The sequence below is a fragment of the Saccostrea cucullata genome, unplaced genomic scaffold (genome assembly GCF_032062105.1).
Source record: "Saccostrea cucullata isolate Sc308-1 unplaced genomic scaffold, CSIRO_AGI_Scuc_v1 ctg428, whole genome shotgun sequence".
In the NCBI taxonomy this organism is placed as follows: domain Eukaryota; kingdom Metazoa; phylum Mollusca; class Bivalvia; order Ostreida; family Ostreidae; genus Saccostrea; species Saccostrea cuccullata.
In genome coordinates, this window is record NW_026928261.1 from 151330 (window position 1) to 166908 (window position 15579).

A 15579-nucleotide genomic window follows, 5' to 3' on the forward strand; every position below is an offset into this window, starting at 1 on the left:
AATATTCTTGACGTTGTTACCAATATAGTTTACCATATACATGTCGGCAGGGTGCCCCCTTCAAAATAATTACATCGGGATCGAGATCACGCGGAAACTATATATTGGGTTTGTTTATTTAAATTAAGAAATAAAACACAACTGAATTTTTAGAAAGTGATAAAGTATCTACAGAGTTTTGTATGAATGAAATACTAATGTTATTTGTTGTCATAGATTAAAAAAACTGAAATGTAGATAAAATGTTCGGGCGCACTTTGTTTTACCCGCACTTCCTGTTTACCTAGCAACATAAAATGGCGACCTTCTTTCCATTTGGTGATGGATGAATTTTCTTTATTTTCTTGGATTATTCGGTAGTTGTCATTTTGTAAAAATTTTAGACTAAAAATTTTAGAAGCAATTTCCCGATTTTGTTGAAAAAATGGCGGCAATCGAAACCCAACCAGCATTTAATCCAACAATGACAACCACACAGGCCATCATGCCCGATAAACCACGGGTACCTATTGTAGCTCATATTATCACAGACGATGACATTGGTATTTTGAAGGTAAGGAACATCCAAAATGTACAATGTTTTAATTTATTTTACAGTTCATGTAAATATGTGCACTCTCATCGTCAAGTGTGCACTCGTATAAATTTCCCATTTTCCTTTGACTTTCAACAAAATATTTATTCTATGACAGGGAACAAAGCTCCAACCCATCAACTTAAGCAGAGTTGTAAAGCTTCTCACAGATCCACACTCAGTAAGTTTTATGATATAAAAAAATTGTATTAGTGTCATCTGATGCTTTTATTTGTAGAACTTTGCATTTTCCAATCAAAGATAAAAATATATCATAATCACATAGTATGTTTGGAGTGCATGTTTTGGAGGATAACAGTTCAAAAATTAAATCTTATACAGATAAATTTTTATAGAGATTGCGTACATTTTATTTATTGATGACATTTGTTTGCGTAAGATTGAATGGCTTTATTATTTATTTGCAGGTACACTTGGTAGACAGACACATTAATGCACTGCAACGTCTGGTGAAACATTATCAGAAGGGATTTGTATCCTTTAGACTTGAAGAATAGTTTTGTAATATGTAGTCTGACTTAAGTGGGAGTAATGAGGCAGAATTTTATTAATTCTGATGACCTTTACACTTCAGCAAAGGAAAAATAATGATAAACTCTTTACAGAACCATTTCAAAAGATACCTGATTAATAGTCACTGTTGTAAAAGTTTAGCATCTTTAAAATGTTTAAGGAAATTACAGCTATTAATTTATTTTTTATATTCAAATGTGGATTCTTTTTTATTTTATCAAATGATTAATTTAAACAATTTGAACTAAGTGGATTCAGCATCTATTTCTGCATTTCTTTCCTTAATGATGATGTAGCCCATGAAAGATTTGGTTCAGGTTTTTAAGATCCTCAATGTGTGTTCTGACCGAGTGGCTGGACAAGATGAGGAGCCATTGTTTGAAAAACTTATCTGTGATATTCTGAAAATCTGCAGTCTGCCATTTCTGAAGGAGAAATCGTCAGATGAACTTGTTTTTGAACAGATTGTCACAGAGTCCGTCTCACAATTAGGTGAGTCTTCTTAAGATAGTATACATGTATAATGTTGTTGAACATTTTATATGTACAGTGTAGTCGACAAATGTAGATATACCGGTACACAGATAAATTTTGAAATAAACTTTTCAATTATACTTTAATATATTGTGCTTTGTATCAACTCTATGGAGTCCTTTTCATCATATGTATATTATATCTGTGAATCTAAGTTTTACTTTATTGAGTAAAAAAAAAAAAAATGTGAAATTTTCATTTACAACATATATTATGGAGGAAGACAAAGGGTTTATAAATTACTTCTGATCTTTCTTTAAGAGTTATTTAAGAGTTGCTTCTCCTTGTAAACTTCTATGTTATTTTATTTAAGGATATCTAATGCGAGTTCCATCCCGAGACATTAGGAGACAGATTTGTGACACTCTTGTTGCATTTTACAGTGAAAAACCAACCAATCAAGATGTACAGAGTAAGTTGATACAACTTAATTTATTTTAGTATCTTAGCTATTATAGACTATGAAGTATTTAGGAAGATCGAAATATTAAAAAGTAAGCAGACTCCAGGTGCAATATAAAAGCATTAAAAAATCAAAAGTGTTTCATTTATAGTTCAATAATATTCCAAAAATAGAGAAGGTGATGTTAATTAACTGTGTAAAGGTTCATTAATGCGGTTTTAGTTTTATGACAGTTTGCAACTTTTTTTGTAATCCCTGCGTATACTTTTTCACAGAGCTCCAAGCCACAAGTTTATCATACAACAAGAGAGTGATTGAAAACAGTGATGTCTCAGAAACATTAGTCAAAGTAAGACATCTTATTTTATAACATTTTTCAGTAATTCAGTAAATTAATTTTTTTTTCATTGGAAGTTAATTAGCAGCTGATAAAAATTGATAAAAAAAGTTTTGAGTAAGGAAATTTTTATCAATGTCAAAAGGAGAGGGCAACCAAACAAGTTTTTGAAGATGGCTTTACATGTATATTATTTTTATGACATGTTGCTTAGCAGCTTTTTATAAAAAATGTTGGAAAAGTTTTTATCACAGACTGATGTTTGCTTGTTTTTTTTTTTTCAGTCCTTGGCATTGCTTGAAAAAGATGTGGACATAAAACTAGCCGTACTAAATGTACTCCAACATTTCTCTAAAGGCTCAGGTAATAAAACTAGCCGTATTAAATGTACTCCAACATTTCTCTAAAGGATCAGGTAATAAAACTAGCCATACTAAATGTACTACAACATTTCTCTACAGACTCAGGTAACAAAATAAGCACCGAGTATTTATAAAAATATACTTGAATAAAATTATATAACTTACATATACCGGTATATGGAAAAAGGAATTTATGATATTGTGGTTTAACCAGGTAACTTAATTTGCACTGTACTATGAAATACTTGATATGTCATCATATCACAACCAAACATCATTATTTTAAACTTAATGAGATAGAGGGAAAAAAAACTTTGAGATATGGAAGGGTTTTTGGGGTAAGAAACATCAAAGAAAAGTGGATATGATGTCCAATTCACTTCAGCATATCCATAATATTTAAGATATCAATGTTTAAGATAGAAAAGTTCAACTGTATTTGTGCTTTGAAATTTTTCTTCTGTCCATTGTAGCTAAAAATTGTGACCAGATGCTGAGAGCTGATGCGGCCACCACAATCTGTTCACACTTGATGGATTCTGACCCCACAGGTCAACTCCTGTTCCGCTCCGTTGAAATCCTATGGAATATGTTAGAAAATGGAGACCAGGGGCAGCTTGCTGAACAACTTAACAATTTAACCTGCATCAGGTATAGCTGTAACCTATATAATGACTATTGTAAACTAACTTTTATGTGGGACTTTTTTTGTACATTCTTCTGTTTTGAATCCAAGTGCTACTTCTAATTTTTGTGACTGAACGATTGTCCTCATAAATGAATAAGAGAATAACTGGTTCACAAAGAAAAATATTGTGTCAAAGAAGGTTGCAAAAATCACAGATATTTCTCGGTCCTGAATAAAAGTTGGTTTACAGTATATGATCTTATAAAATGAATGATTTAGATGTCAACATGATTGATTGTGAATTTCAAACACAATGCATTGATAGTCAAGTTACAATGTGAAAATAAAATTATAGAAAAGTAACAGTGCATGTGATATGTTTTATTTGAGCTTCCTGAATTTATGGGACAATTAATGTGTGACAAAATCAGTAGATACACATTTTGAAAATGAATATCACTTTTAAAAACAGTGCTGAAGGTTATTTGATCAATTTTTTTTTTCTAGAAAATAAATTGATGTATTGTAGAGACTGCATGAAATTCAAACTTTTTACCTATTAACCAAACATTTTAAGCATTAGCGACATAATGATGAGAAATGTGAAAAAAATAAATTGCATGTTCTTCAAATTCAGCCTGCATATAAATATTCCTTGTAAAACATCTATATTATAGCTTCATAGAAATGTAGATTTATGATGTCTTTGTTTTACACAGTCAGTTACGGGATGCGTTTGTGTACCAGTTAACGCAGAGTTATAGTCATTACGGGAGACAACTCCGTAATGACCTTCTGGTCATAACCATGCTGGTGGCCTCCAAATGTCCAAACGCCCCCTTTGTAGAAACAGGATTCGCCAAACAACTCACATTGTTTGCAACATTCCAAGAAGGCTGGTATTTTTTAAAAAGAATGTAATAACGATTGTCATAATGTGTTTCTAAGATGAGAAAAAAAATTTGTGTGACATAGTGCTTTCCCACATTTTACTCTGGTGAAATAGATTTGTTGCCGTGTAAATAATTTTTCTTTCCCTCTGGTTAATTAAGTATGAATTGGTTCATATTGCCACAAGACATTTATCATTGTTTGAATATTTTTGGGTGAAAATATGAAGACAACTTGTATATGCAGCCAGCTAATTTCTGTCAAATCTATCATACTTCATGTCAAATGATTTATTTAACACTTGGGAGGTACCAAGCATTGTTTGAGCATAAACATTCAATATGGCAGACTTATCTTCATTTATTAATTATGAGATTTGGTGTCATCTTCTTTTTAAGATTCTGTATTTTGTTTTTAAGCTAATTACAACTCAGATTCAGACATTGCAACTAACAAAGCCGTTAATTAGTAACTGTAAGGGTGTCAAGGCCAATTTGTAATATGATTAAGGAGGAAGAGTTATTTCCCTTCTTTTCTAAAATTATATGATTTTGTTTAACATTTGTTTTAATCACTGTCTTTAAATATCAAGAGCAAAACTATGGTACACAACTACACTTTTATTAAAAAAATTCTTTTACTACCATGGGTGGAATATATTATGATTTACAAAAGTTTGGTGAGAGTGCATTGTTAATTCTTATGACAACCTGCTGGAATAAAAAAAAGTTTCCAGGCCTATATATAGGTATCTTAGTGATGCTAGGAAGAAAAGAGACATAAAATGTATTCTTCATATCAGTGAAAAGTCACAAAAAAGAGATATAAAATTCATTTTTTATTTCAGTGAAAAGTCACAATGCATTGGTGAAGCATTTAAAGTTGATGAAGAGCCATGAAGATTTTGAGTTGAAGAAGTTGTTGTTTAGTATCCTGGTAACTCTCAGTAAAGACCCAACAGTAGTCCCTGTAAGTCACAGTAGACATATATATATTTTTAGATACACTGTAAACCAACTTTTATTTGCGTGTGAGAAATATCTGCAAGTTTTGCGACCTTCTTTAATCAGGGAATATTTTTTTTTGCTGTGAACCATATATTTTTCTGCGTATTTGTGTAGAATAATTGATCAGTCAGAAAAATTTAGTCACAGATTGATTTCAAACTGAAGAATCAATTGCAAATAAAAGGTGACACAAATAATTCTTGGTTTACAGTGTTAAGTTTTACATGAGGAAGTAAATTATTAATAAATTTGTCTCAGAAATAACAACAAATTATGTATGTAAATACATATAATTAGATTTAAATAATTTTTTTAATTAAAAAAAAGCCTAATTTACCTATTCTCCTGTTATTTGTAGGTGTTATCTGAGGGGCACCTGATGTTGGCCCTGTTCTCCTTTGTGAGGGCCAATGAGAATACGTCTGGCCCCCGTGAGTGGACCCCCGCCCAGTTTGAGGAGATACAGCTCCACGCCATGTCCTGTTTATGTGCCCTGGTCCCCCTGATGATCGAGGATTACATGACCTGTCAGGGTAGCACACGTCTGTTGTTATTACTGGAATGGTGTGTGGGGGAAGGTAAACAGAATAACTCTCCCTTATTTTATGAAAATTTACTGATTTGATTGACATCTTTTTTGATTATTTACTGTCAAACTGTATGTTCACAACTAGAAAAGTTTAATGACTAGATGGGATTTTTGTCAATGAAGAGGTGATACTTTTATCTTTGCAGAGGATTTTGGTGGTCATGGCAACAGTTTCCATGGATCTGGTGGCCGTGGCAACAAGAGAGGACAGATGAGGCATTGTTTACGTCTGCTCCGCAGTGTGGTGTCCACAGGAGATGAAGGGGTTCTACAGGATCTGTCAGACCAGGGTGTCATTAACCAAATCATCAGTAAGTTATCAAATAAGTCATCAGTAAGTCATCATCAGAATCATCAGTGAGTAAACAACTAAATCATCAGAAAGTCAACAATCAAATCATCTATATGTCATCATCAAAATCATCAGTAAGTCATCAAGCAAATCATCAGTAAATCATCAACCAAATCATCAGTATTTCATTAACTTAAATTAACAAGTATGATGAAGCTTGAAGAATTGAGATAATTTTGTTAATATGAATTGAGAATTTCCATTTTTTCAATCACCAGTTTAAAAAAAAAACAGTTATCAATATGCACAATTCATGTTTATTTATTGCCTAACCTATAATCTGTTGATTTTATAGCCATCTTAAATAATCAAGTAAATCACGCTGTGGACATTGAGATGCATCAACCAAATCATCTGTGTGAGGGAGACATGCACAAAAAGTAGTAAGTCATCAAATTAGTCATACATGTTAACTCTCATCAGTAAGTCATTTAATTCATAAAACCGTAAAAAGTTCTTAAAAAAGTCTTGGGTATCCATTTTTAAGTCAACAAATAAATCATTAGTAAGTCTTTTACTAAATCAAATTAAATAAATCAAACAAATTTTAAGAAGTTTTAAGAATTGAGAGAATTTTGTTAATATGAATTGAGTTTTACCAATTTGCAATCACCAGTCAAAAAAAAACAACCAGCTATCAATATGCACAATTAATGTCTGTTGTGTAACCTTTGGTGATTTTTAAAAACAGCCATCTAGGCTATAAGAATCACTATTCAAAAGGAGTAAAGAGCCAACGCAAAATGATGAGCTGAAAAATATTTGACATTTACAATTTATGTCAAACTTAAGGTGTTTCTGATTCTGTCCTGATATCTGTGTGTAGGGAGACATGCTTATAATATACAGTATAAAGTAAGATAGATAACAAGTGTAAAACAACACTAATACCGCTTGTGTACTTCTCCCTATTTTTCATCACAATAGGTTAACATGTATGGCTTAACACTTGAGTTACCGTCTCTAAGAGAGAGAGAGAAAGAAAGCACTTGTCTAATGCAGGTGTAATGCAATAAAATTCTTTTACATTAATTTGTTCATTAGTTTGCACCCTTTCAAAAGATAGAAGTGACTTTTGAAGAAATATCTTCAGAATTGAATACTTTGTCCTACCAACTTGTTTGCTCTTAAACTGCATATGAACCCATCTTTGTATCCTTTCCCACTGTCAGGAGCTGTTTGTCTTAACTCTTCTGTCTTTATTTTAGGAGCTATTTGGGGTGGACGGAGTGGAGGTGATCATCCATTACCTGAGGACCAACTCCAAATTCCTCAACAGCGGCCTCGGTCACCACCGCCTGCTTCTGTCAGCTGTAGACTGTGTCTGGTCAGTAATTTACTAGCTATATTTCACCCCTTTTTTTGCCCAATTTGCCCTACTATCAGTTTGGTAAATTTAAAACAGGGCAAAGAACTTTATTCAGTAATAACCAATATCTGCCCCCCAAATCAAACTTTGATGGAGATATATTTAATTAAGTTCTTAAACGGGGGAGTATAAGCTGACTTCAAAGCACTGAATATTTTCATAAGTAATGACGCCATATGTACGTAATGACGTCACAAACATGACGTAAATTTCAGTTTTTTATGAATTTTCAGAAAAATGTACATATTTCGTCGATATTTTGAGTAAAAGTCAAGCGCATGTGTGTTCAGGAAATATTTTGATATAATGTGTAGAATGATAATATCAATGAAATATGTCAATATTGTTCCTGAACAAACTTGCGCTCTATAAATTTTAAAGCTAAAATTGTTGAAATTTTGTCCATTTTGTCCTCTTTCTGAAAAAGGATATAAAATCGGACTTGTTTGTGACGTCATAAAAACAAAAATTGTGAATACACAGCTTTGACACTATAATATTTTCTGTGATGTGAGTTAAAATATTTGAATACTAAAATCGGTAGGTTCATGATGTATATTTTTAATTATTTCTAAGCTTATTTAGTAATGCATTAAAACATCGGTTTTAAAACGTAAAATGTTCATTGCACTTGTACGTACAGTAATTAGGGTTTCCTATGCCTCTAAATGACCGTTATCGCCTGAGGCCTTGACCAAACACCTGATGTAACCCGGGCTTTTCTCACCTTCGACTGTCGTCTTCCCTTATATTTAGTTTGTTTTAATTACATTGAACAGGTCCATTATATTTAAACAAATTAAATAAATCTCCAAGAAGCCGCTCGGGAAAAAGACAGACGATATTGCACGTGCGATTGTTGATTTGGATGCATTTGATTACATGCCAATTAATGCAAATGGTTGAAGGCAAATGCTTTAAAAATCTATGTCCATCGTTGCTCCAAACTACAACATACCGTATCGTAATTCTTTGAAATCTAGGATCAGAAAGTGTACAAAGATCGTATAAAGTTGTAGCAAATAAAAGTTTATCGTACATATAGCTCAGACAACTTATCACTTGGACATCAAAACCAAAGATTACATTACAATTGGCATTATTTTTTAAACAAAAACATTGAACCATTTCTGATTTTAAAATGATAAATAAATTGAACTTAAAAAAAATATTATATTAAAAAATTCATAATTACAACGCATTTGCAGACGGTTTTATTTCTAAGAATTTTACAGTTATCAATTAACTTGTTCATATTTATTTACACTTTTACCGAGTACCCGGGTACTCGATCGGAAAAACGTCCAAGTAACCGAGTATCAAAAATTGACCGATTTGACATCCCTAGTTAATTTATATTTCACATACAATTTATTGAAAACATCAGGAACATTTCAAAATTTAATGTGGCAATATACCACATATAGTTCTTTAAAGAACACTGTATAATTTGTTAAACAAGGGATGTGTGACTTTACAATTTAATGTTACCAGAAAAATATAAATATCAATAGTAAGCAGAAAGCAAGAATTTTGAGGGATGTGTATCAGAAATGTTAATTAGACAGTCTTTGTTGGGTTGAAGAAATTATGTTGTAGGTAGAAAGAAAGTATGAAGAAAAAAAATTGAAAAAAATTATAAATTGGTAAAAAAGTTATCTTGAAACAGCTATATAAAAGCAATTCCTTATATGGATATAAAAAAATGGCTATAGCATTTGATGAGCTTGTTTGATTTTCTACAGGTGTGCTGTGGTTGGCTGTTACATCACCGAGGATTTCTTCCTGGAGAAGGAAGGTGTTTTCTTACTCATAGATCTTCTGGAGGTAAGGGATCAAGTTTCTAACGAGTCCATCTCACAAATTAACACCCACACTTTATGTTCTTAATTATGAGTGTCAAAAAAAGTAGACATGTTTGCAACATGAGTCAGTCTTTGAATTTGCATCATTTTAATGCATAAAGCTAAGAAGTAACGGTTGAAGATTTCTTAACTTAAGATTCAGTCTTTTATCACAAACTGGGTTTGAATTTTTCTAGAAAATATGTTCAAAAGGGACTTACACTATCAGACCTGTTATCCAGTTTGCCAAAATATATGGCTGAAATATTGCTGCCTGGGCTTTAAACAATCCTAATCAATCAATCAATCAATCCATTTCAGGTCTGTCCAAAAAATACACACAACCTGATCCTGGGATGCCTGTTAGATCTGTGTGAGAATCCCAAGACAATTCACCACATTCACACCTGGAGGGGCAAGGATAACTGTTCCGCTGCCCACCTGTTCTGTGAAATCTACAGGAACGAGGAGAAAGACATGGGGGTAAAGAGGGATAAGGATGGGGCCATCGCGGACATCACGAAGCCCCTTATGGGGGCCCTGCAGGAGTATCAGGGCGTGGTGCCTCTCCCCGCCAGTAACCCCAGCCAGTCTATTGTAGACGTGTCAGAAAACATGAGGGCTAAACTGTATTCTTTGTTTTGTAAAATTGGTAAGTGTGAATTCACTCTACTCATTCAGTCTGTCCATTGAAGGCCTGTTATAGAGTTGTTCTGTTTAAAAAAAAAACCATTTTCTCTTCAAACATCGCTGCTTGTTACCTTAATTAAAAGGAATTTTAGTTTGCATTTAGATTTTATTTCAGACTGATAATTCTGTGGAGATTAAAAAAAAGACTGAATTTTTTTTTTAGGCTGGTCTGATTTGTCTGGTCTCACAGTAGAAGATCATGTTACTCTGGTTGTTCTTGAAAAATACTTAGATTTCAAGGTAAGTTTTTATGCAGAACATAATGGTGGATTCAGGCCACCTGTATATCAAGAGTTATTCCTCTTAGTTTAGTGACATGCTACCTTAACATGTTGCATAACTTTTGTTCTTGTAGACGGGTGAAGTTTGGACAGAGATAATTCAAGCACTGTATTTTAAGAGTTATCTCTCTTTGTTGATCGACATGCCACCTTAACATATTACATAATTCTTGTTCTTGTAGATGGGTGAAGTTTGGACAGAGATAATTCAGGAACTTCATGCTGAGAATGTGAGGCCGGTCACCCCAGACATGGAGGCCATTGAAGCCATTTCCCGAGGAATTGAAGAGCGGGCTAAAATCGTGGCGGGAACACAGTATGAACTCCTAGAAGCCCAACAAAACCAAGATGCTCTAGATGAACAAGAATTCTATGCTGAGGTTAGGAACTTATCTGAATTTTTTATTTGCATGACCTTAGTTTTATTTAAATTTGGATGGAGAAAAAGAGTAGGTGTAAATTTATGTAAATTTATACTATTAATCGACATAGAACATCTGAAACTTTCCATCATGGAAACTCTTTTATGTGCTTATTATTTACTAAATAATGGCTCTTATTTATGTGTATTATGTAGTAGCCTTCATTTATTCTGTGTATATCAGAGTAGAAGATGTAAAGTATTCCAATGGTTTTTTTTTCTTCCAGATTCGTGAAAATCACAGACAGAAGGAAAAAGCTCTAAATGATTTCACCGATTTTGTTGCTAGAACCTCAAATTACCAACTACTGAAAGTAAATAAATACAGTCCTTGCAAACAAATGCAATTCCATATATAATTAGTGAAAATATACACTTAAATTAATTAGTTTTGCCAAGATTGGTAAAAAAAAAAAGTTTATTTGAAAATATAAAAAAAAATGCTTCTATTGAGATTGTTAGGTATCTTTGTAATACTTAAATTGATTAAGACCTTGACCTCTACATTTATCATCTTAATTAACCTTGGTTGTGACCTTGACCTTTTGTAGGCTGCTAAGAAGAGACAGGCTCTCTCCATTGAGGCCTCTTTAATGGGCAACAGATACAGGGAAAAGTAAGTGTTTTTATATTCACTGCACCAGAAAAGGTAAGTGCTTTTATTCCATACACCCTGAGGCCGAAGGCCGAAGGGTGCACCAGATAACGAATTTATTTCCTTTGTACCCATAACAATGCTTTAGAGTGTGTCTCAACAAATTTGCTTTGTATTATAGAAAAACTATGCATTGTGACGTCACGTTTTATTTACAAAGTGATATTTACACCCGACTTTGTAACCACTCAAAGCTCGTGTTACAAGCTAGATAGGAAATAAATATGTTTTATTCTGACACAGAAACTGAGGATGGTTAGAACATTATTGCCTATTTTCAGAGTTGTATTTATACTATCAGTATTTTATATTAAGTGCCCTCCTCACTCATTAAAATAAATTATTATATATAATCATCAACACAAGTTATGGAGTGATGCAGCAATGCACAAAATTGATATGTTTTTATTGATATGCTGAATCTCTAGAGATTTTAGAGTTTTTTTTCTGCAACTGTTCGAGTTTGAAGAGTGCATAGCCCAGATATTATCACCTTTCGATACTGTAAGATAATGTTATCATTAATACCAGAATGTGTAAATAATTAACCATAACCTTATATACTGTAGTACACTGAACTCTTACTAATGCCCATAAATGATCAAATTGTAGGGTAATTTAATCAGTGTTTTTCACTTAACATCATGCTATGTTCACACTTTTGTTTCTTTTTCAGAGATAATTTCCATGATGCAGAGTTAAAGAATACCAACACTACAGTAAGTTCATGTAAAAACTTATAAGGAACCCCTGACCTTTACAAATACAGTTGAACTTCAGTATCTTAAACTCCGATATCTCGAATACCATGGACATGTTGAAGTGATTTCAAAAACTAATTTTAGTCACTTTGACAAAGTAAGGTTTCAAGGTGTATCATCAGATTTGAGATAATGAAGTTTGACTGTAATTGGTTTTTATGTATATATCTATAGAGGCCTGTTGTGACATTTTCTGTACAGTACCTCTGACCTTTTATGAACTATTGTATTCCTGAAGAAGGGGCCATAGTCTTGATATCAATTGTCTTGTGTTTAGACCATGATCAAAATTTCTAAGAATTGAGAATTTTCTGATAAACTCAAATTAAAATAGATAAACACTAAATGACGTTTCATCATCAAAAACTGAAGTCACTTTGAAAAAATTAATAAAGTCAAGGTGAATTAAACTTTCTAAAGAAATAATGTTCTGAAAAAATTTGTTTCAAATTGTCTTGGTCCTAAATCAAATTACTTTGTGAAGGTAACAGAGGCCTCTGGGATTGAAATATCCTTTGCCTTTAAGGGGATATAGTAACTCACTTGTGTTAGTTTGCGTGTGTGTGTGTTGGTTTGTCCTGTGCAAAACAAAAGTGACCTTTTGATCAATGTTGAATGCTACCTTGATTTATAGATATGCTATTTGCAAGGGGATGCTCTGCTTTATGTTGCCCTTTTTTACAAATATTTTTCTCAGTCTTTTATCCCACGCAGAGGTTTATAAATACAACTTACCTTGGTAGATATTCTGTCTCCCTACCTTTAATCAATCTTTTTAGTCATACCATTTGTCATGCCAGTTAATTAATGGAGAGTCTCTTAATAATTCCAGATCTTGTTTTATTGCCTAATATGTCATTTTTAAGCTTAGCTTAGGCTTAAAGTGAGGCTTTATAGACAGGAAGTACATTAATTATACATACTTCACGGTCTCTCTAGACTATGGTCCAGATAGATATTTTTTATTTTTAAAAAAAAATCAAACAGAAAAAAACTGAGTATCAAGCAAGTGAAAAAAAAGCTGAGGATGAGAATTTGAAATTTAAGTTGTATGTCATTTGAGAAATGCAAATAGAAGATAATATATGAAATTAAAAAGAATCATCTAATGTTTCTCTCACATTGAATCCATTATTTCTATTTGGTAAATTGCAGTTCATGATAATGGCAAATTGTAAAGGAATACATTAATATTCCACCTTAAGTTTTTGGTCTCTCCTTTTAAATGGTTGGGCCATAGCTTTTATATTTGGTATGTGAGTTACTCCTTGTGACAAAAAAAATTCTCTTACAGTTGAACCTCATTATCCCTAACTCCAAATATCTCAAATACTGTGGATATGTGGAAATCATTTTGAGGACTTTTTAAAATGTATTTTAACCCCTATATCTTGAACCCTTAATTATGACTAGTGTTTTTTTCTTGGTCTAATTGAGTGTGAGATAACATGGTTTAACTGTAATAAAATGAAATGACAAAGAGTTGATATACCGGTAGATATATTTAGTTAACACTAGAGACATAAGGAAATGTTTGTTTTGTATATTCTGTGATCAGTCATTTTTGCAAATACAATAGAAAACAATTCTTCCTTGTATAAATGTTAAATTTTTTTGCTGCAGTAAACAATATGTATATCCTTTCATTAAAAAAACAGAATCAGTATTGTCCTAAAGCAAGAATGCAGCAAATTACACAGTACCAGCAAATCAGGAAACCAAAGGCAATATACCATGTAAGGCCCATAAACCATTAACAGATATAAATATAAACCTCGCAACCATAGCTTTGATAGATGGAAAGATTTGACACAATTTCAGTGGTTGGACCCAATCCAAGTAACACAGCTTGAATGGTACGGGCCAATTATCTGAAAGAAATGCCCTAAAAAGTACAGAAAAACAAAATTAAATGAATGACTCACCCGATCAATAACTGACATTGTGAAAAAATAAGATGTATAAAGCTTTTTAACATTTATATTGGAAAACGTGGAGATGGCTTCTCTGCCGTACAATGAGTCATTTGTTACGCGAGTTCTCCTCAGGTTTTAATTGGGTCTGCGCAGGCTCGTAGATTTATCTCCATGTCTTTACAAGGTCAATATCGCCGGGGGGAAAATTGGTCAGGGAAATTTTACACAATTACTCCAGGAACTGGAATGATCTAGAGACCGTATAAAAAAAGTTACATAATGTTATCTACTCCTTTTGGGAGGAACTTGAGATTTTTCTAAGGAAAATAATTCAATCTTGTTCTGATTTATATTCTTTAAACCCCCCTCATCATTGGTTGGCTTTTGATTGCAGCCATTTTGTTACATGTATGCATATACATACATATGTATATAAATGTTTAGTTTCCTATGTTTGAAATTCTTTGGAAAATAAATTATAGTTAATGTAATAAACTGTAAAATAAAACATGTTGATTTGATCAAAAGTTAATTAGATATTTGAATTATAGTCTTAAATATTCATTGTCTCCACTGATACATATAAGAAAGATAACTCTTGGTCAAATGAGTGTTGCTATTTTACAAAATCATCAAGTTAAAACATTTGCTACATAAGGGAAATTTTGTGCATTAGATTTCAAATCTTAAGTGAATGAAGAGAATAGTGATGAACTTAAAGGATATCTTGGTCCATTTTCAAAATACATATCTGTTGTGTTTGGTTTTTTTGTTTCGTTTTTCTATTGCAGGAATTCATAAATTAGAACAAGTCGCAATAATAACTAACAATTTGGATTTTTTTCTTCCAGACATTCTGTTCTAACCTTGTGTTAGTGGAGAGCACACCACTGTCATTAACTGGTGGTCCACTGTCAAAGTACGACACAAAATTAGGAACCACCCAGCCCAGGAAAATCCTGAAGCAAAAACTCACCACCATGAGCACAAAATAGATGCTGGTCAGTCAACACTGTTTATTTAGCTGATACATATGAAATCAAATTTCGTGAAAATTTAATTTATATTTCTAAAAGACTGGATAAAAACTGTAATAAGACAAAAGAAAAAAAAAATCTGCTCTTTTAACTGATATAAGATTTTTGGACTGTATTTATGGTGAATCCGTAACAACACCTCCACCCCCCTAAAAACTACCTCCATTCATTATTTGTTTAGTAGATCATTACTTGTTTGTTTAGTATAGATAACTGATAATTGTTTTTGTTGCAGGTATGTGTTTAAAAAGGATGGAAGTATTTGACGTTTAATGACAGGCAGAAAAAAATATAGACATTGAAGGATTCTGCTGTGATATTTTTGTGAAAAAAAAATTGTAATATACATATGTTTTCTTCTTGTATTTAATAAATTATTCTGAACAAGATTGAA

General features: G+C 32.4%; 1 protein-coding gene across 1 annotated transcript; it reads left to right on the forward strand.

Moving 5' to 3' along the window:
* Positions 1 to 259: 259 nt before the first annotated feature.
* On the forward strand, positions 260 to 15579 carry LOC134276942 (cilia- and flagella-associated protein 69-like). The gene is made up of 22 exons (XM_062759218.1): positions 260 to 553; positions 693 to 755; positions 1003 to 1068; positions 1405 to 1600; positions 1956 to 2054; positions 2321 to 2394; positions 2667 to 2745; positions 3218 to 3395; positions 4092 to 4267; positions 5111 to 5232; positions 5629 to 5848; positions 6006 to 6193; positions 7420 to 7538; positions 9326 to 9407; positions 9746 to 10076; positions 10278 to 10354; positions 10578 to 10775; positions 11044 to 11130; positions 11368 to 11432; positions 12148 to 12190; positions 15000 to 15149; positions 15421 to 15579. The coding sequence occupies exons 1-21, from the start codon at positions 425 to 427 to the stop codon at positions 15141 to 15143; spliced, it is 2736 nt and encodes a 911-aa protein (XP_062615202.1). The 5' UTR covers positions 260 to 424; the 3' UTR covers positions 15144 to 15149; positions 15421 to 15579.